The 16353-nt window shown below is 46.8% G+C and overlaps 1 protein-coding gene across 1 annotated transcript in view; it reads left to right on the top strand.

The window, feature by feature from the left end:
* Nucleotides 1–10969, top strand: part of ROCK2 (Rho associated coiled-coil containing protein kinase 2) — a 172326-nt gene extending 161357 nt beyond the window's left edge. Inside the window, exons 33-34 of the mRNA XM_074991276.1 lie at nt 7347–7449; nt 9269–10969. Of these exons, the coding sequence (XP_074847377.1) occupies nt 7347–7437 (91 nt within the window). The 3' untranslated portion in view covers nt 7438–7449; nt 9269–10969. The remainder of the gene's footprint in view (nt 1–7346; nt 7450–9268) is intronic.
* Nucleotides 10970–16353: the final 5384 nt, after the last annotated feature.

The raw sequence follows: 16353 nt of genomic DNA, 5'->3' as shown, positions 1-16353 counted from the left end.
TAGGCACTACATCAAAGTAGCCAGCAGAGGGTCTACACATATTTTCCCTTACTTTGAAGTTAACTTAGAAGTAGGGAGCCCAACTTCGAAGTCCTCACTCCATTCCTGGGAATGGAGTAGTGCCCTACTTCTAAGTAGGGTGTGTGTAGATGCTCTACTTCAAGGTTGTACTTCGAAGTAAGCAACTTTGAAGTTCTTCTTCAAGTGGTCCCCGTGGGTGCTCCACAATAGGTGTCGGGCTTGCCCGGCGCCGCAGATCGGAAGTCTTCCAGCAGTTTCTCCTGGATTGCGCATGCGCTGGCGCGCGCGGCTCCCCCACACACCCCCGGCCACGTGCGCGATCCAGTCCCCGCCAGTTCCTTCTCAACTGCCATCGGCTGCAGACGGAATCTGCTCAGGCTACAGCCAGAGTCAGATTAGATAGTTGTTTTCTACGTGTAATTTGTTGTTTTTGGTTACTTAAAAAAAGGAGAGAAAGCAAAGACAAAGAGAATATCAGCAAAAAAAAAAAGAAAAAGAGAGAGAGGAGCGGAGAACAGAAGAGCGGACGTGAAGGCCATTTAGGCCACCCGCTGCCCCGCAGGCCGGTGATCACTATTTGGGGTGGAAAGGCACGGATTAAGTGCTAAGTACCCTATTAACAGTAAAGGGGCGGAAAGGCATGGATTAAGTGCTAAGTACCCTATTAACAGTAAAGGACTCACCGCAATGGCCTCTTCAGGTTTTAAGAAGTGTGAGTCATGCCGCGAAGCTATGCCAGCCTCCGTGGGGCATAGCAAATGCATCCGCTGCCTGGGGGAATCACACGTTACACAGAAGTGATCTCACTGTGCTAAGCTCACAGCCAGGGCCAGGAAGGACAGAGAGATGAGGCTTAAAATGCTCTTGTCCGGTAAGGCTCTCCAGCCGGACTTGCCGGAAAAGCCTCACCCAGAAGGGCCCTCTGGGTTGCATAAGAGGAAGGCAGCTTCTCTGACCCCCTCGGTGCAGAAACGGAGGAAACTCTCCCCGGCTTGATCCTTGCCAGCGGGTTCAGCGAGCAGGACGAGCGGGGCACACAGCCCCCAGCCGCATACTCAGGCAAGTGGCAGCGCAGCAGCGCACGTGGCAGAGGCTGAGCCTCCGGTTACACAACAGCCGGCACGCGCGGCGCCCAGAGCGTCAGCGAGGCAAGCGCCGGACCTGGCGGCACTGCCGCAGGCGGCATCAGCCCCCGTGGCACCAACGTTGCAGGGGCACCAGGCACGGAGCCTGCAGGCGCCGGAGGAAGCTACCCACGCAGCACCGCAGCTGATTGTGCCGAGCGCGGCGCCGACAGCGGGGCCGAGATCCCCGGCACGGGAGGGGGCGGTGCCAGCCCCGCGGGGGAGGGGCAAGGCGAAATCAAGAACCCGGCACCGCAGCCCATCTCCGGACAGCGCTGTGCTGTTGTTAGCACTAAGCCCTCCCCCTGTGACACACACACCGCACCGAAGGCCTGTGTCTCCACCGGCTTATCCAGAACCACCTCCTCCATTCCTCAAACCAATGTCACCATGGTTGGGCCACCTTCACCATTTCTGGGAGTGGATCCCCTGGAGTACTATCACAAGCCAGTTTCACCTCTATGTGTGTCGTCACGGAGGTCTGGCTCTCCCAGACATCGGGGGAACACACTCCGTGGGTGGTCCAGGTCTCCACCGGACCCTTGCCCATGCTGCTGTGGTCGTTCTCATCATGCTGGACACAGACACCACAGGCCTACATCCAGGGGCGGTAGGTCCCCCTCCGGCTGCTCAATACCCCCATGGACACTCTCGATCGGGGACGGAAACACAGCTGTCTCAAGGGGAGTTAGTTTTAGAACCCCGAGACTTTCCTTCACAGTCCTCCATGGAGCAAGTGTATCATCGACTGCAGGAGCCCGAGGGTTCGCGGGAGGTTTACCCCAGTGCTTCCTCCTCATCCCCCCCAGATGAGGCCATGGCCCCCGGGGATGTCTCTCCCCCGGATGACCTTAAACAATTTCAGGAGCTATTTAAAAGGGTAGCTTTCACGCAAGACATTCAAACGGCAGAGGTGCAAGAGAAACATCACAAACTCCTGAAAAATTTGAGACCCCTGGCTTCATCTAAAATTGTTATTCTGCTGGATGAAGCCGTTATGGAGTCAGCCACTACCATATGGCAGACTCCGGCCTCTATCCCGCCTACGAACAAGAGAGCGGATAAGAAGTACTTCATCCCAGCAAAGAGCATGGAGTTCCTCTTTAGTCACCCACAACCGAATTCTTTGGTGGTCGACTCGTCCCAACAGAGGTCGAAGGCTTCTCAGTACAAATCAGGGGGATCAGACAAAGATGCTAAGAAGCTAGAGCTGTTTGGTAGAAAGGTATATTTCTCTTCTTCCCTGCTATTGAGAGTGGCAAATTATGCGGCACACCTAGCAAACCATAATTTTGATAAGTACTCCAGACTTACTCCCCTCATGGATTCACTTCCGGAAGACAAAAAGCCAGTGTTAAAGGCGATTGTTCAAGAGGGCTACGCAGCATTGCGGACGGGAGCCCAGATTGCCGTGGACGTGGCGGACACAGCGGCACGTTCAACGGCTACAGCAGTGGTCATGCGAAGAGAATCCTGGCTCCAGACGTCTGGTATCCCTAGGGACCTACAGGCAAAGATCGTGGACCTTCCCTTTGATACACAAAGCTGTTTGCAGACTCAACCGACTCGGTCCTCCACTCCAGTAAGGACTCGAGAGCGACACTTAGAACCTGGGGCATTTATACTCCCCCATACAGGGGAAAAAAAAAATGTATCCTCAGCAAAGACGCTACGCTTAGCAACCACAGCGTGCTCAATATCAACGGGGCTACGACCAAGGGCGCCAGGGTGCTGGAGATCATAGCCATGGGTTACACGATCCCCTTCCAGTCACTCCCACTGACGAAGCTTCCCAACAGGCCTCACCTCAGGGATGCTGCCCACGAGGCGAGGCTCCAGCAGGAGGTAGACGACCTGCTACTTCCTAACAGAGAAGAAAACAGGAGGCTGGAGGCCCATCTTAGATTTTCGGGGCCTCAACCGTTACTTGTGCAAGCAAGGTTTTCAGATGATCACAGTTGTCTCGATACTCACGGCACTGGACGATGGAGACTGGTTTGCAGCTCTCGACTTACAAGATGCTTACTTTCATATGACAATCCACCCGGCACACAGACACTTCCTCCGCTTCACGGTCGGCAAGGAGCACTTCCAGTACAGGGTTCTTCCGTTCGGCCTCTCCTCGGCCCCCAGAGTCTTTACCAAAACCCTGGCAGTGGTGTCAGCCTACCTGCACAGACAGGGGGTGTTTATTTTCCCATATCTGGATGACTGCCTGCTGAAAGGGGCCTCGAAGGCAGAGGTCTTACGCATGATATGCGTCACAGCGGACACGTTTTCTTCGCTGGGCCTAGTTATCAACCTCGCAAAGTCAAAGACCGAACCCACACAAGATATAGAGTTCATAGGGGCATGCACAAACTCTATCACAGCCAGGGTGTACCTACCCGATGCCCGCTTCCGCGCCATCAGTTTGCTGGTGCAAGTCATCACATACAGCCCCACGGTGCCGGTCTTAACGTGCTTACAGCTGTTGGGCCACATGGCGGCAGCAACGTTTGTGGTACAGAATGCCAGGTTACACATGCGACGCCTGCAGCATTGGCTGGCGAGCGTTTACAAACCAGCATCCCACATTGTCCACAGGGTGGTGTCGCCCACGACAGAGGTGCGCAGATCTCTGGCATGGTGGGAAAACCCCAAGAATCTGCTAGTGGGGTGCCCTTTCACCAACCATGAATTTCTATATTTCTTACTACCGACACCTCCCACATAGGATGGGGAGCGCACATCGGCGACAAGGTGACGCAAGGACTATGGTCCCTTGCGGAACAGACACTGCACATAAACATACTGGAGCTCAAAGCAGTGTTCAACGCCTGCAATTATTTTCGAGATTACTTGCATGGCAAAGTAGTTGGGATCAATACCGACAATACCTCCACTATGTTTTACATCAATCGACAAGGAGGAGCAAGATCCTGTACCCTATGTGCGGAAGCAGTCCAATTGTGGAACTGGTGCATTGCCAACAACATAACGTTGAAAGCCTCGTATATGCCGGGCGCTCACAATGCGAAAGCAGATCAGCTGAGCAGGCACTTCGCACTCACGCACGAATGGCAGATCCGCTCCGATCTGCTACGGCGCATTTTTCGTACATGGGGGTTTCCCCAGATCGATCTGTTTGCCACCCAGTACAACAAGAAGTGTCCCCCGTACTGCTCCAGGGCAGGAGTGGGGCGGGGGTCCCTGGAGGACGCATTCATGATTTCATGGAGGGGCCCCCTACTTTACGCGTTTCCCCCCACAGCGCTTATCCACAAGGTTCTGCAGAAAGCCAGAAGGGATAGAGCTCGCATGATACTCATAGTCCCAACTTGGGATCGGCAGCAATGGTTTCCCTTGCTTCTGCGCATGTCGGACCACCCACCGCTTCCTCTACCGGTGGCGCCGGACTTACTCACGCAGGCACAGGGGCCCATAGTGCACCTGCACCCTCACTGTCTGCATCTACAAGCATGGCTAATCCATGGCCCAGCTCCTTAAAGAGCATGTGTACGGAGGGAGTACAACAAGTCCTGGAATGTAGCCGAAGGACCTCCACCAGGAGGACTTACAAGCAGAAATGGACTCGATTTACAGCCTGGTGTTCCGCCAAGCAGTTAGCTCCCCTTGACGTTCCTATACCTGTAATACTAGAATACTTATTGGACCTCAAAAGAGGCGGGCTTTCCCTATCCTCGCTAAAGGTCCACCTTACTGCTATATCAGCCTTTCGGTATACAGAGGAAGGGCCCACTGTATTCGCCCATCCTATCGTTACAAGGTTCTTGAAGGGGCTGGTAAACCTGTACCCTCCTCGAAAACCGCTTCCACCATCGTGGAATTTGGACTTGGTGTTCAGCACGCTGTCGGGTCCACCTTTCGAACCATTAGCCACAGTTCCCCTACGTCTCCTTACGATGAAAACAACCTTCCTCCTTGCAATTACGTCAGCCCACAGGGTGAGTGAGTTTGCAGCAGTGATGCCAACACCACCCTGCACAGTATTGTCAAAGGAGGCGATAACCTTAAGGCTGCACCCAGCCTTTGTTCCAAAAGTTTCTTCGGAGTTCAATCTTAACGAACCAATAGTTTTACCCTCGTTTTACCCAAAGCCTCACAGCTCCAGCAAGGAGGCGCGCCTGCATCTCCTAGATGTGAGGAGGGCGTTGGCCTTCTACATAGACAGAACTAAGTCCTTCCGGAAAACGGACAGGCTTCTAGTCTCTCTCGCTCCCAGGTCAAAGGAGAAGGTCTCTCTTCACAGAGAATCTCAAAGCACATTGTGTCCTGTATAAAAATGTGCTACGAGCTTCGAAAGACTCCTTTGCTGGCCCCGCCCAGGGCTCACTCCACCAGGGCGGTGGCGGCGTCAACAGCCTTCTTCAAGGGCATCGCATTAAAAGACATCTGTAGAGCGGCAACCTGGTCGTCCTACGACACCTTCGCCACGCATTATGCCCTACATTGGGTATTCGAAGAGGATACCCGTCTGTCAACAACAGTCCTCTCGGGGGCAAGCTGCACATAAACTGATTACCCACCTCCTTACTTGGGTTACTGCTTCGTAGTCACCTATTGTGGAGCACCCACGGGGACCACTCGAAGAAGAAAGAGAAGTTACTCACCTGTAGTAACGATGGTTCTTCGAGATGTGTCCCCATGGGTGCTCCACCACCCGCCCATCCTCCTCGCTTCGGATCTCTGTCTAGTGTTTTTCAGGAGCGTTCGAGGCGGTTGGTCAAGGAACTGGCGGGGACCGGATTGTGCACGTGGCCGGGGCACACGGGGGAGCGGCGCGCGCCGGCGCATGCGTGATCCAGGAGAAACTGCTGGAAGATTTCCGATCTGTGGTGCCGGGCGAGCCCGACACCTATTGTGGAGCACCCACAGGGACACATCTCGAAGAACCATCATTTCTACAGGTGAGTAACTTCTCTTTATTTTTGTAGTGTAGACAGCCTAAGTGTATCAGGAGTGACAGCACTTACAGCTTTTAAAATGAACGTATGTGAAAACTTTAGTGATGCACCGTTTTTTGAAAGTTAAGAAATTAAAAATGAAAGTCAAAACCCTTCGTATTTAATATATGTAATTATAATAAATACCTGCTTTATTTTAAACATTATACCAGAAGTTCAATTATGCACTTTTGTCAGCATTTTAGTTTTGTCCTCACTTTGTCCTGCATAAGGGCTTGATGTGTAATTCATTGAAGTCAGTGGACAGACAGCTGTTGATTTTATTGGGCTTCACTGAAATCCTAAATGTCTTCTGATAAAGTTATGACTCTAAGAGGGTTCAAAAAAGAACTAGATAAATTCATGGAAGATAGGTCAATCAATACTTACTCGCCAGGATGGGTAGGAATGGTGTCCTTAGGCTTCTTGTTTGTCAGTGGCTGGAAATGGGTGACAGAGGAGGGATCACTTGATTGTTGATTACCTGTTCTGTTCACTCCCTGTGGGGATCTGGCATTGGCCACCATCAGAAGACAGGATGCTGGCCTAGATGGATCTTTGGTCTGCCCTGTATAGCCGTTCTTATGTTCTTAAATGCTGGATGATAAACTCTTCATTAATTTGCAAATCCAGACAGACCAATCCTTTAGCATATTCAAATACTCTTCAGTGTTGTTAAATCTTCACTGTTGCATGAAATGTCAGCTAATTAGACAAGCTGAAACAGTTGTTCACTGATCTCGTACAGTTTCATGGAAGATTTAGCACATGAGCATAAAATTGCAGCTCAGTCAAGAAAAACTGCAATATCAAGACAAGGTAGCAGATAACCTTATAGAGGGTTTTTTTTTTTTAACTTTATGAAATGCTACAAAAATAAGGATTCCTGAACTAAGTCTGAAAGAGTTATATGAATTAGTTAAATGCAGTTTACATTATTTAGTGATTTCCTTGTCAGATTTCCAGTGTATAAAATTTACTGATCTAAATGAGCACTAACACTCATTTATTGAAAAGGGGAGGAGATTGTACAAATGCATTTAGCATGGCCATGGACTGTGTACAGAGAAAGAAAACTTATAAATTAGGATTAATCTTTCTATAACTTGTTTTTTGTATGCAACATGTCATGAAATGTTAAAGCAGAAAACATAAGGCAGTTTTGTAAGAAATACTGATGTTAATTTTAACATTGAACTTTGGAATAATTTAATAAAATATAGTCCACCTTAAACATCAAAACCTCCTATTGCAGATTGCTTGATTTGGCATTTAAAGACTGGGATTGGTCATTTGATGATGATGTTGATGATGTTGATGGTGATGACGATGTTTTTGATTTCTGAAGATGTGAAAGGGTAATAAATCAAAGTAGTGAGGAATGCATTGTTTGCCTTTTGAATAAAGCATGCCAGTTGTACTTTGTTTTCCAAAGCAGAAAACGTTGCTGAGATCTCATTTTTAATGTTGTGCATTCAAAAATGAGATTTCATTTGGTTTGAAAAAGATCAATTTTCAGATGAGTCACTTTAACTACAAATCAGTATTTGCCTTTTAAATACTTGATTTTAATTAGAATTTCTTTTCTTTTTTTGGAATTCTTGTCTATCTGTCCCAGCTAAGTGGAAAAGCAGATAACTGCTACTGTCAGACAATATACTTTACAACATTGGTAGTACAGCTAATCTCTATATAAAAACTAATTTTACAATGTAAAAATTGTCACATTTTAATCTTAGACACACTGAACACATGCCAGTTTGCTCTAACAAATGCCTTTTTAAAGTGTAAAGTGACTTGTCTCTGGGTAGCAAACTTGAAACAAAAGCTTTGCATTTTGCATTTCCTAATAGTGCTATGAAATACTGATTTATAATTTTGGCTTTTCTCTGGATTGTTGTGCTTCTTGGGTTTCTAACAATGAACTGGAAAAATGCAAAGTAAAGTTGCATTGCTCATGCAATGAACTGACCTCCTTGAATGCTGTTATAAAGCAGTTCTGTTTATAAACTAACTGAAAATGATCTAAGTAATTTACAAATCTCTGCCATTTGCACACACCCTCTGCCCTGCTTCCTGCTCCCCTTGCTCCTCAACCACAGGGAGGGGTGGCTCTCCTGTCCACCCAAACCCCATCTACCTGGAACTCCCTCCTATGCTCAGACCCCCTTTTTAGCCTCACTCTCTCCCCCCAGCCACCTGGACTCCTGCACCAAGCCCCACTCCCCTGTATTTGGACATCCACCCCTGTGCCCAGACCAAACTCCAGTGGGCCCTCCATACTTGAGACCCCATTCCAGTGAATCCCATCCCGTCTGCACCTGGACTTCCCCCAATGAGTCACTGAGACCCCACCCCTCCAAGCCCCACTCCTTCAACACCTTTCCCCTGCTGAGCCCCCTATACTCAGATCCCTGCAATAAGCCCCATTCCTCCCTCAGACCAGATTCTCCTTACTGAGCCTCAGTCACCTTCACATGGATCCCCACTGAGGACACCCATTGTCCCTGCACCTGGAACTCTGCCTCTGTGAGTCTCTGTGTATTCAGAGTGCTTTTGGACCCCTGTTGAGCCTTCCTCACTTAGATTGCCCCACATAAATCCCTCTCCTCCCCATGCAGAGATCCCCCTCACTAAGCCCCCTGCTGAGTCAAGCCTGCCTGCCTGCCCACACCCGGTGTTCCCAGCAGGAAAGAGCACAGAGGTGTTTCTGCTGTAGGACTGGCGCTTGCGCTGTCAGGATGAGGTATAACCTCATTGCTGAATATGTTTCCCAGCAGGGGAGGGGAGCTGTAGGGTGACCTTCCACCTACATGCAGCCAGTGACCTGTGTTCCATGCTGCCATACTGAAGGCTCACAATTATTTATTGACAAATAGAATTTGCAGAATTTTAAAATAGTGGATGCACAATTTTTTGGTGCAGAATTCCCTTAAGAAAATGCTCAATAAGCTGAATTACTAGTATCAATAAAATGTAATTGTCTTAATATTGAATGTTTGACATGGTGGTGCATAAGGTGCAGTGTTTTTAAATAACTTATAACAATTTAATACAAATGAGTAGCATTTGTTGCAAGTGAGCAAAAGTTTATATTTAAAATAAATTGGAGCAAGTTTCTCTCTTCAGCAGAGGACATACATTGCATTTACTGACCAAACCTTTTTTCTTTTTCAGCTAACTGCCTTCTGTGAAAGCAGTCAACTATTCAAGGTGATAGTTTCTTCCCATTAAAACAAGACTGAAACACGATATTCCAAAATGTGTTAAAATATATATTTTCCTGAGAGACTGTTCTATATGTATCAGAGGTTTACAATTTTTTTTTTGCTGTAATATAAATTACTCATCTCTGAGGGCTATTTTATAATCCCTTAGGGTAACTGATCAAATGAGGACTCTTGGTAATGGTATAAGAATACTCTAGGTAACCTTTTAGAGTCTTGTTCCAAAAAATGTTCTCTTGGCAAGACACACACACTACATTTCACAAAAGAATTGAGAAGAGTGAAAATTGAAACTGAAGAAATTTATTTTTCAACTTTCATAGAGAGATGTCACCAGCATGTTTGCCAGAAAAACAGGAGGGAAAAATCCACCATCGTGGTATAGACTGCATCTTTACAAAGTGACCATTATACTGTGTGTATATATATATGTATATTGTACTGTAATACCACAAGAGGGTTTTAAAAACTTTCCACTTTATTTTTTTATGCATATTAATCAGATACCATTACTTACTGCATTTGCAACTATGCACTTGTGTAAAGCCATAATGTTGAAGTTAATACCATTCATACATGTTTATCAGAAGTTGCATGTCGTTGTATAATGAGACGTTTGAAGTACATACTAGTTTCAATTATTTCATAATGGGCAGTCCTATTTTACCTATCTGAATGCCTTAATTTAATTTTTTCAAGGTCTGTGCCCATTGTGTGTATTTAAGGAAAAAAGAATGTTTACCAGCTCTTAGGATACAAATTTACTTTGTGGCAGAAAAATAGTGCACTATTTTTACACACAACTATATCAATGTCAGCCTATTTTGAATGTATATTGATTGGTTTTCAGGGTGGGAGGGGGGAGTATTGGTTACAGAAACAATAATTGATAGTATTGAAACTAATATAGCTTTTGTGTGTACATGTAACTTTCCATCCAGTCCTTTTTACAAACCTCAATATTAGTCATTGACTATATTACCTTATTAAGTGCTATGAAACTTCTTTTGCCTTGTTTTGAGTACTCTCCTAGATGTGTTTTTATTTCTGGAAAAAAAAATCTGTGACTATTTTTACATTTTCACAGTACAATATCCAAGGACTGTCACAAACTTTAAAGAAAGCTAAAACAGATTATAGATGTATTTTAAAATTTTGAATCCAGTTCTCGAGCACATAGCTGTAGTCATAGAAAAATATTTCAGTAGTGTGTTTTGAGAACTTATAGCTGGGAATAAAGGGCCTCAGAGGCACTTAATCTGGTTTGGTTTTTTTTTTTTGTTTTTTTACTTGGACTTGTACAAAAATATAATTTATGTGGGCTCATTCATTCTGTGTTCATAATTATCCCAGAAAATGCATGTTTTATACAACTACAGGATGCTATGTTAAACCTATTGACAGTAAAAAAGAAATATGTAGCCGCCTACTTGGTCTGTTTTTTAATAGATATATTGCGTGATCATGTGATAATTAAAATATGGTCTAACATTTCGAGGAAGGAAAACATTTTGCTTGATATTTGGGAACAATGTTGAGATGGATCATGGCTCTGTATAGCGCTATCATGAAGAATGGATTTAGGACCACTGGAATATTGAAAATGAATACAGTCACATTGTATTAGCAGTAATAAAATGTAACTTACCAAGGCTATAGTCAGTTTTACAATTATGCATTCTCTAGCTAAAATTATGTTTGTGCATTCTTAAGCCTAGAACTAAAATGTGCCCAGGAAAAGGTGTTTTTTTTTCTTTCCTTGCTTGTTGTGGTTTACTGAAATAAAACATTTTTTAGTTAATGCCTATTTACATACAAAAAACCCACTTAAATACAATAAAACTTTCAATTCACTGGATGCATAAATATTTTATATAAAGGTTGTGTTATTGTGGAAAGTTTTATCCTGTTCTGAATTGGAAAATAGGGATACAGATATAGATATAAAAATAGATACATAGATAATAAACTGAGTAAGGTAAAATAGGTACTGAGATTGACAAGCAGGTAATTAATTAGAAAAATGTAAAAGGCAGCATTCGTCATGATTGTATGAAAATAAAAAAATGTCATAGAGACAGTATAAAGAAATCTAAGGCAAGGAGGTCCCTGCATCAGCACAACTCCATTGACAACATGGCTAGCAAGGCCCAAGAGCTGCTTGAAACCAGAGCCACTGAAGTATCTCTTATGAATCCCTAGGGATGTGCCAAGTTTGGGGTGGCTTTTCTGTGGAAGGAACAACGGCCAAACTCTAAGCATATTACAGGAAGTCTCCTCAAAGAAATCATCCTGGGAATTGCCTCATAAGGAATCCCTTCAGGTAGCTTTTCATGTGGAAAGAGATAATATGGCCTCTAAGCACTAGCATTTTTATAACCGATTGTAATCTTAAAAATTATCTGTGAAGTATTCATCCGCCAAAGTGAATATACTGTATTTACCAGCCTGATCTTTGAGGCGCACACACATTTGTGGTTGCTTGTTATATAGATAGTAACAGCCCTTTGCTAGTAATTAATGCTACCAAGATCTCCCTCTTTATTCCCTGCAATGAGCAATAACCCTAATAATCAAATACCCCAGAAATATTTTTGCTATAGAAAAACATGACATTTTCATTTTTATAGTCTCTCTCTCAATTTTACATTTTGTGGGGGAAAAATAATCTCTACAGAGTGAACTTCATTTATCTGAGCCTCCGTTATCTGGCTCTTCATATTAACTGAACCACTCACAGCACCAGTTGCCTGATGGGATCAGTTAACATGGACTACTAGATAACAGAAGTTTTGATAAACAGGGTTCTACTGTGCTCAATTGAGATTCATCTATACTGGGGTCAAGGAAACTAAACTTCAGTGTTTCATTTTAATTGCAAAAAGCCCCATACATTTTTAAGAAAGGTATAACTGGAGAATTTCAGGTTTTTAGCATGTAAAGCCAAATTGCCTGGTAATGTAATCTGGGATAAAAAACTAAAGATTTTAATTACAACCACTGTATACTTCCATCCATGCCAGCTTCCTTTTCCTCATATCCAGCTCTTCCACATTAGCTTGCTTTGTACAAAACATTCCCTTACTTAACCTATTGATTTGATTACATTCAGTTCTCAGTCACACCCCACTATAGCCCATGTAGGGTCTGTTTTATTCAGAGTTGGGCAAGCTCATCCTTTAGACAGAGTTTCAGAAATATTTGCCAAGATCGTGATGTTTGTAATACAAATTCTGACCATCACTGCAAACTTGACTTCGAAAAGCATTTCTCTGTGTATTAGAAGAAGTGCTTCTTCGAGTGTCCTCGTTGGGTGCTCCACCTTAGGTGCCAGGCTTGCCCTGGCGCCATAGCTCAGAGAACTTGACAGCTGTTTTCAGCTGGATCACACGTATGGGGGCTCCAGTGTACCGTTTTGCACTCTATCATGTGCACGGTCTGGTCTCAGCCAGTTCCTCTCAACCGTCAGTGGCTGCAGACAGAACTTCTACCTTCTCCTCAGTTTGACCATTAGTCTTCTTTTATCTCCTCTCTTTGGGTTTGTTTCCTGAAATAGAGACTTTTTACAGTTAATAGTTAAAGTTTGAAGTTTAAAGTTGAATTTTCCAAGTTGCTTGTTAAGTCAATGAGCAGTTAAGCTTCATTGACAATCCCTGTGGAGCAAATGGACGCCTTATCTTTATTTAAGTAATTCAATCTACGTTTGAAAGAACTGTGATAATCCTGCCGGGCACAGCCGGTTTTAAGAAGTGTGACTCTTGCTGTAAGGCAATGCCCATCTCGGACGTCCATTCTAAATTCATCCAGTGCTTGGGAGAAGGGCACGTTCTAAAGGAATGCCTACATTGTTCAAAGCTTACTACATGGGCCCAGCGAGACAAGGAAATGCATCTATGTGTGATCCTGTTTGACAAGGCCCTCCATCCTCCTGTGCTTGAAAGTGCTGAGCCTTTTCAAGAGAGCCAGTGTAAACACAGAGAACTCACTACTGAAGCTTCCATGCATAAGCATCCTAGAGCCTCCCCAACTCAACTGTTGCCTAGTTTACCCAGAGTAATGACCAGTGAGGCTGAGCGCGCTGCTGAAATTGTCTCTGGTGCATCAGAAAAGGTCAAGACCGAGAAAATGGCTCTACTAACGGCACCGGCGCACAAAATGGAACTGTTCTAGATCAGTTCCCGACCGTTCAAAGGTGGCACTGACAGATTCTGTGCCGCAACATTTGGCACCGACAGTCCTGAATCCAGCGGCACCAGAGGCCCCAGCACCAACCAAGACATCAACCCTCATGGCACCGACTCATATGACACTGACTTCCACTGCATCAACTCATGCAACACTGACCCTGTCAGCACCGAATGTATTGGTACTCAGCTGGGATTCTTCGGCACAGATGGTCCTGGAACCAACTATCTCACAGTCTACTAAGGACCTAACTAAAACTGCAGACACAGAGCACATTAAGGCTAAGTCTAAGACAAACACAGGCGCGTTCCTGAGTCTTCACCATACCGCTCATTGTCACTGCCTGTTTGTTCCCTTGCAGATACACCCAGGATGGCGTTCGATTCCATCACCGTTCCTGCATCCCTCATCGCCTCATCACAGATTGAGGTTGTCGTCACCATTTTTAAAGTCACAATCTCCTTCCTTGTATGAGGTCAAATCACAGAGGTGCCAGAGTAGCCACCCCTCCATATCAGCTCCTCCTCGTCCAGGCTCTCATTGTCTTACTCTTTGCACAGACATGGCTATAGGTACCACTCACCATACAGATGCAATTTACCTGCGAGGCATCATTGCTGTTCTTGCTATGCTAGGTCCCAGGACTATGAGGCACATTATTGTCAAGAAAGAGACGTGCAAGAATGACAGCAGTCATCAGAAAAATACTCTGTGACGTCCTCGTCTCCTGGCCTGTCTCCAGTACCCTTGCCACCATCAGAGCCTCAGCCTCCATCTCCACCACCTCAGTCTGGGGAAGATGAGGCCCACTTTTCTGACACCGACTCCCCTCCTACGCCGTAACCGCTGACTGATCTGTCCTCATCTTCACCTGATGAGGCTTATTCCTGCTGACATATCTCCCCCGATGATCCCATGGCATTTCAGGCCTTATTCCATAGAGCTGCCAGTACACAAGGTGTTAAACTGGCAGAAATCCAAGAGAGGAAACAAGGCCTGTTCAAGTATGTGAGGACCCCATTTCCTCAAAGATTGCTATCCCCTTGGGATGCCATTGTGGAAGCAGCTGACAACATACGGCAGACGCCAGCCTCCGCTCCTGCTACCAACAAAAGAGCGGATAAGAAATACTTTGTCCCTTCTGTGGGTTTGGAGTACTTGTTCACCCACCCCCAGCTGAACTCGCTGGTGGTGAAGTCCTCTCAGCAGAGAGCTAAAGCACCGCAGTGCAAATCTACCGATAAGGACTCTAAGCATTTTGACCTTTTTAGCCAGAAGATTTATTCTTCTCCTTCAAGTGGTCCCCGTGGGTGCTCCACAATAGGTGTCGGGCTCGCCCGGCGCCGCAGATTGGAATTCTTCCAGCAGTTTCTCCTGGATCACGCCTGCACCGGCGCGCACCGCTCCCCGCGTGCCCCTGGCCATGTGCGCAATCCAGTCCCCGCCAGTTCCTTCTCAGCCGCCATTGGCTGAAGACGGAATCTGCTCAGGCTAAGGCCAGAGTCAGATAAGATAGCTGTTTTTTGTGTAATTTGTTGTTTTTGTCACCAAAAAAAAAAGGAAAAGAAAACAAGGGCAAAGAGAATATCAGCAAAAAAAAAAAGAGAGAGAGGAGCAAAGGAGAGAGGAGCCGACGAGAAGGCCACTTAGGCCACCCACTGCCCCGCAGGCCAGTGATCGCTATTTGGGGCGAAAAGGCACTGGTTACGCGCTAAGTACCCTATTAACAGTAAAGGACTCACTGTGATGGCTTCCTCAGGTTTTAAAAAGTGTGAGTCATGCCGCGAAGCTATGCTGGCCTCCGATGGGCATAGTGCATGCATCCGCTGCTTGGGGGACTCACACGTTACCCAGAAGTCTTCTCACTGTGCTAAGCTCACAGCCAGGGCCAGGAAAGTCAGAGAGATGAGGCTCAAAATGCTCTTGTTTGATAAGGCTCTCCAGCCGGAGTTGCCGGAGAAGCCTCACCCAAAAGGGCCCTCTGGGTTGCATAAGAGGAAGGCAGCCTCTCTGACCCCCTCGGTGCAGAAAAGGAGGAAACTCTCCCCGGCTCGATCCTTGCTGGTGAGTTCAGCGAGCAGGACAAGCGGCGCGCAGAGCCCCCAGCCACGAGCTCAGGGAAGCGGCGGCGCGGCGGCGCGGCAGCGCACGTGGCAGAGGCTGAGCCTCCGATTACACAACAGCCAGCACGCAGGGCGCCGAGAGCGCCAGCGAGGCAAGCACCAAAATCGGCGGCACCAGCCCCAGGCACCAGCACCAGGCACCAGCACCAGGCATGGAGCCTGCAGGCGCCGGAGGAAACTACCCACGCGGCACCGCAGCTGAGTGTGCTGAGCGCGGCACCGACAGCAGGGCCAAGATCCCTGGCACGGGAGGGGGCAGAGCTGGCCCCGCAGGGGAGGCGCAAGGCTAAAGCAAAAACCCAGCACCACAGCCCATCTCCAGACAGGGCTGCGCTGCCTTTAGCACGAAGCCCTCCCCCTGTGATACACACACCGCACCAAAGGCCTGTGACTCCACCGGCTTATCCAGAACCTCCCTCTCCGTTCTCGCTCTCCCAGACGTCGGGGGTACACTCTCCATGCGTGGTCCAGGTCTCCCTCCCCGGGCCCTTGCCCATGCTGCTATGGTCGTCCTCAACATGCTGAACACAGACACCGCAGGCCTACATCCAGGGGCAGGTCCCCCCCTGCTGCTCAATACCCCCGTGTACACTCTCGATCTGGAATGGAAACACAGTTGTCTCAAGGGGAGTTAGTTTTAGACCCCCGGGACTTTCCTTCACAATCCTCCAGGGAGCAAGTGTATCATCGACCACAGGAGCCTGAGAGTTTGAGGGAGGTTTACCCC

Source organism: Carettochelys insculpta, chromosome 3, assembly GCF_033958435.1.
Source record: "Carettochelys insculpta isolate YL-2023 chromosome 3, ASM3395843v1, whole genome shotgun sequence".
Taxonomy (NCBI): Eukaryota; Metazoa; Chordata; order Testudines; family Carettochelyidae; genus Carettochelys; species Carettochelys insculpta.
The sequence above is the reverse complement of the archived record's forward strand: the minus strand, read 5'-3'. Positions and strand labels throughout refer to the sequence as shown.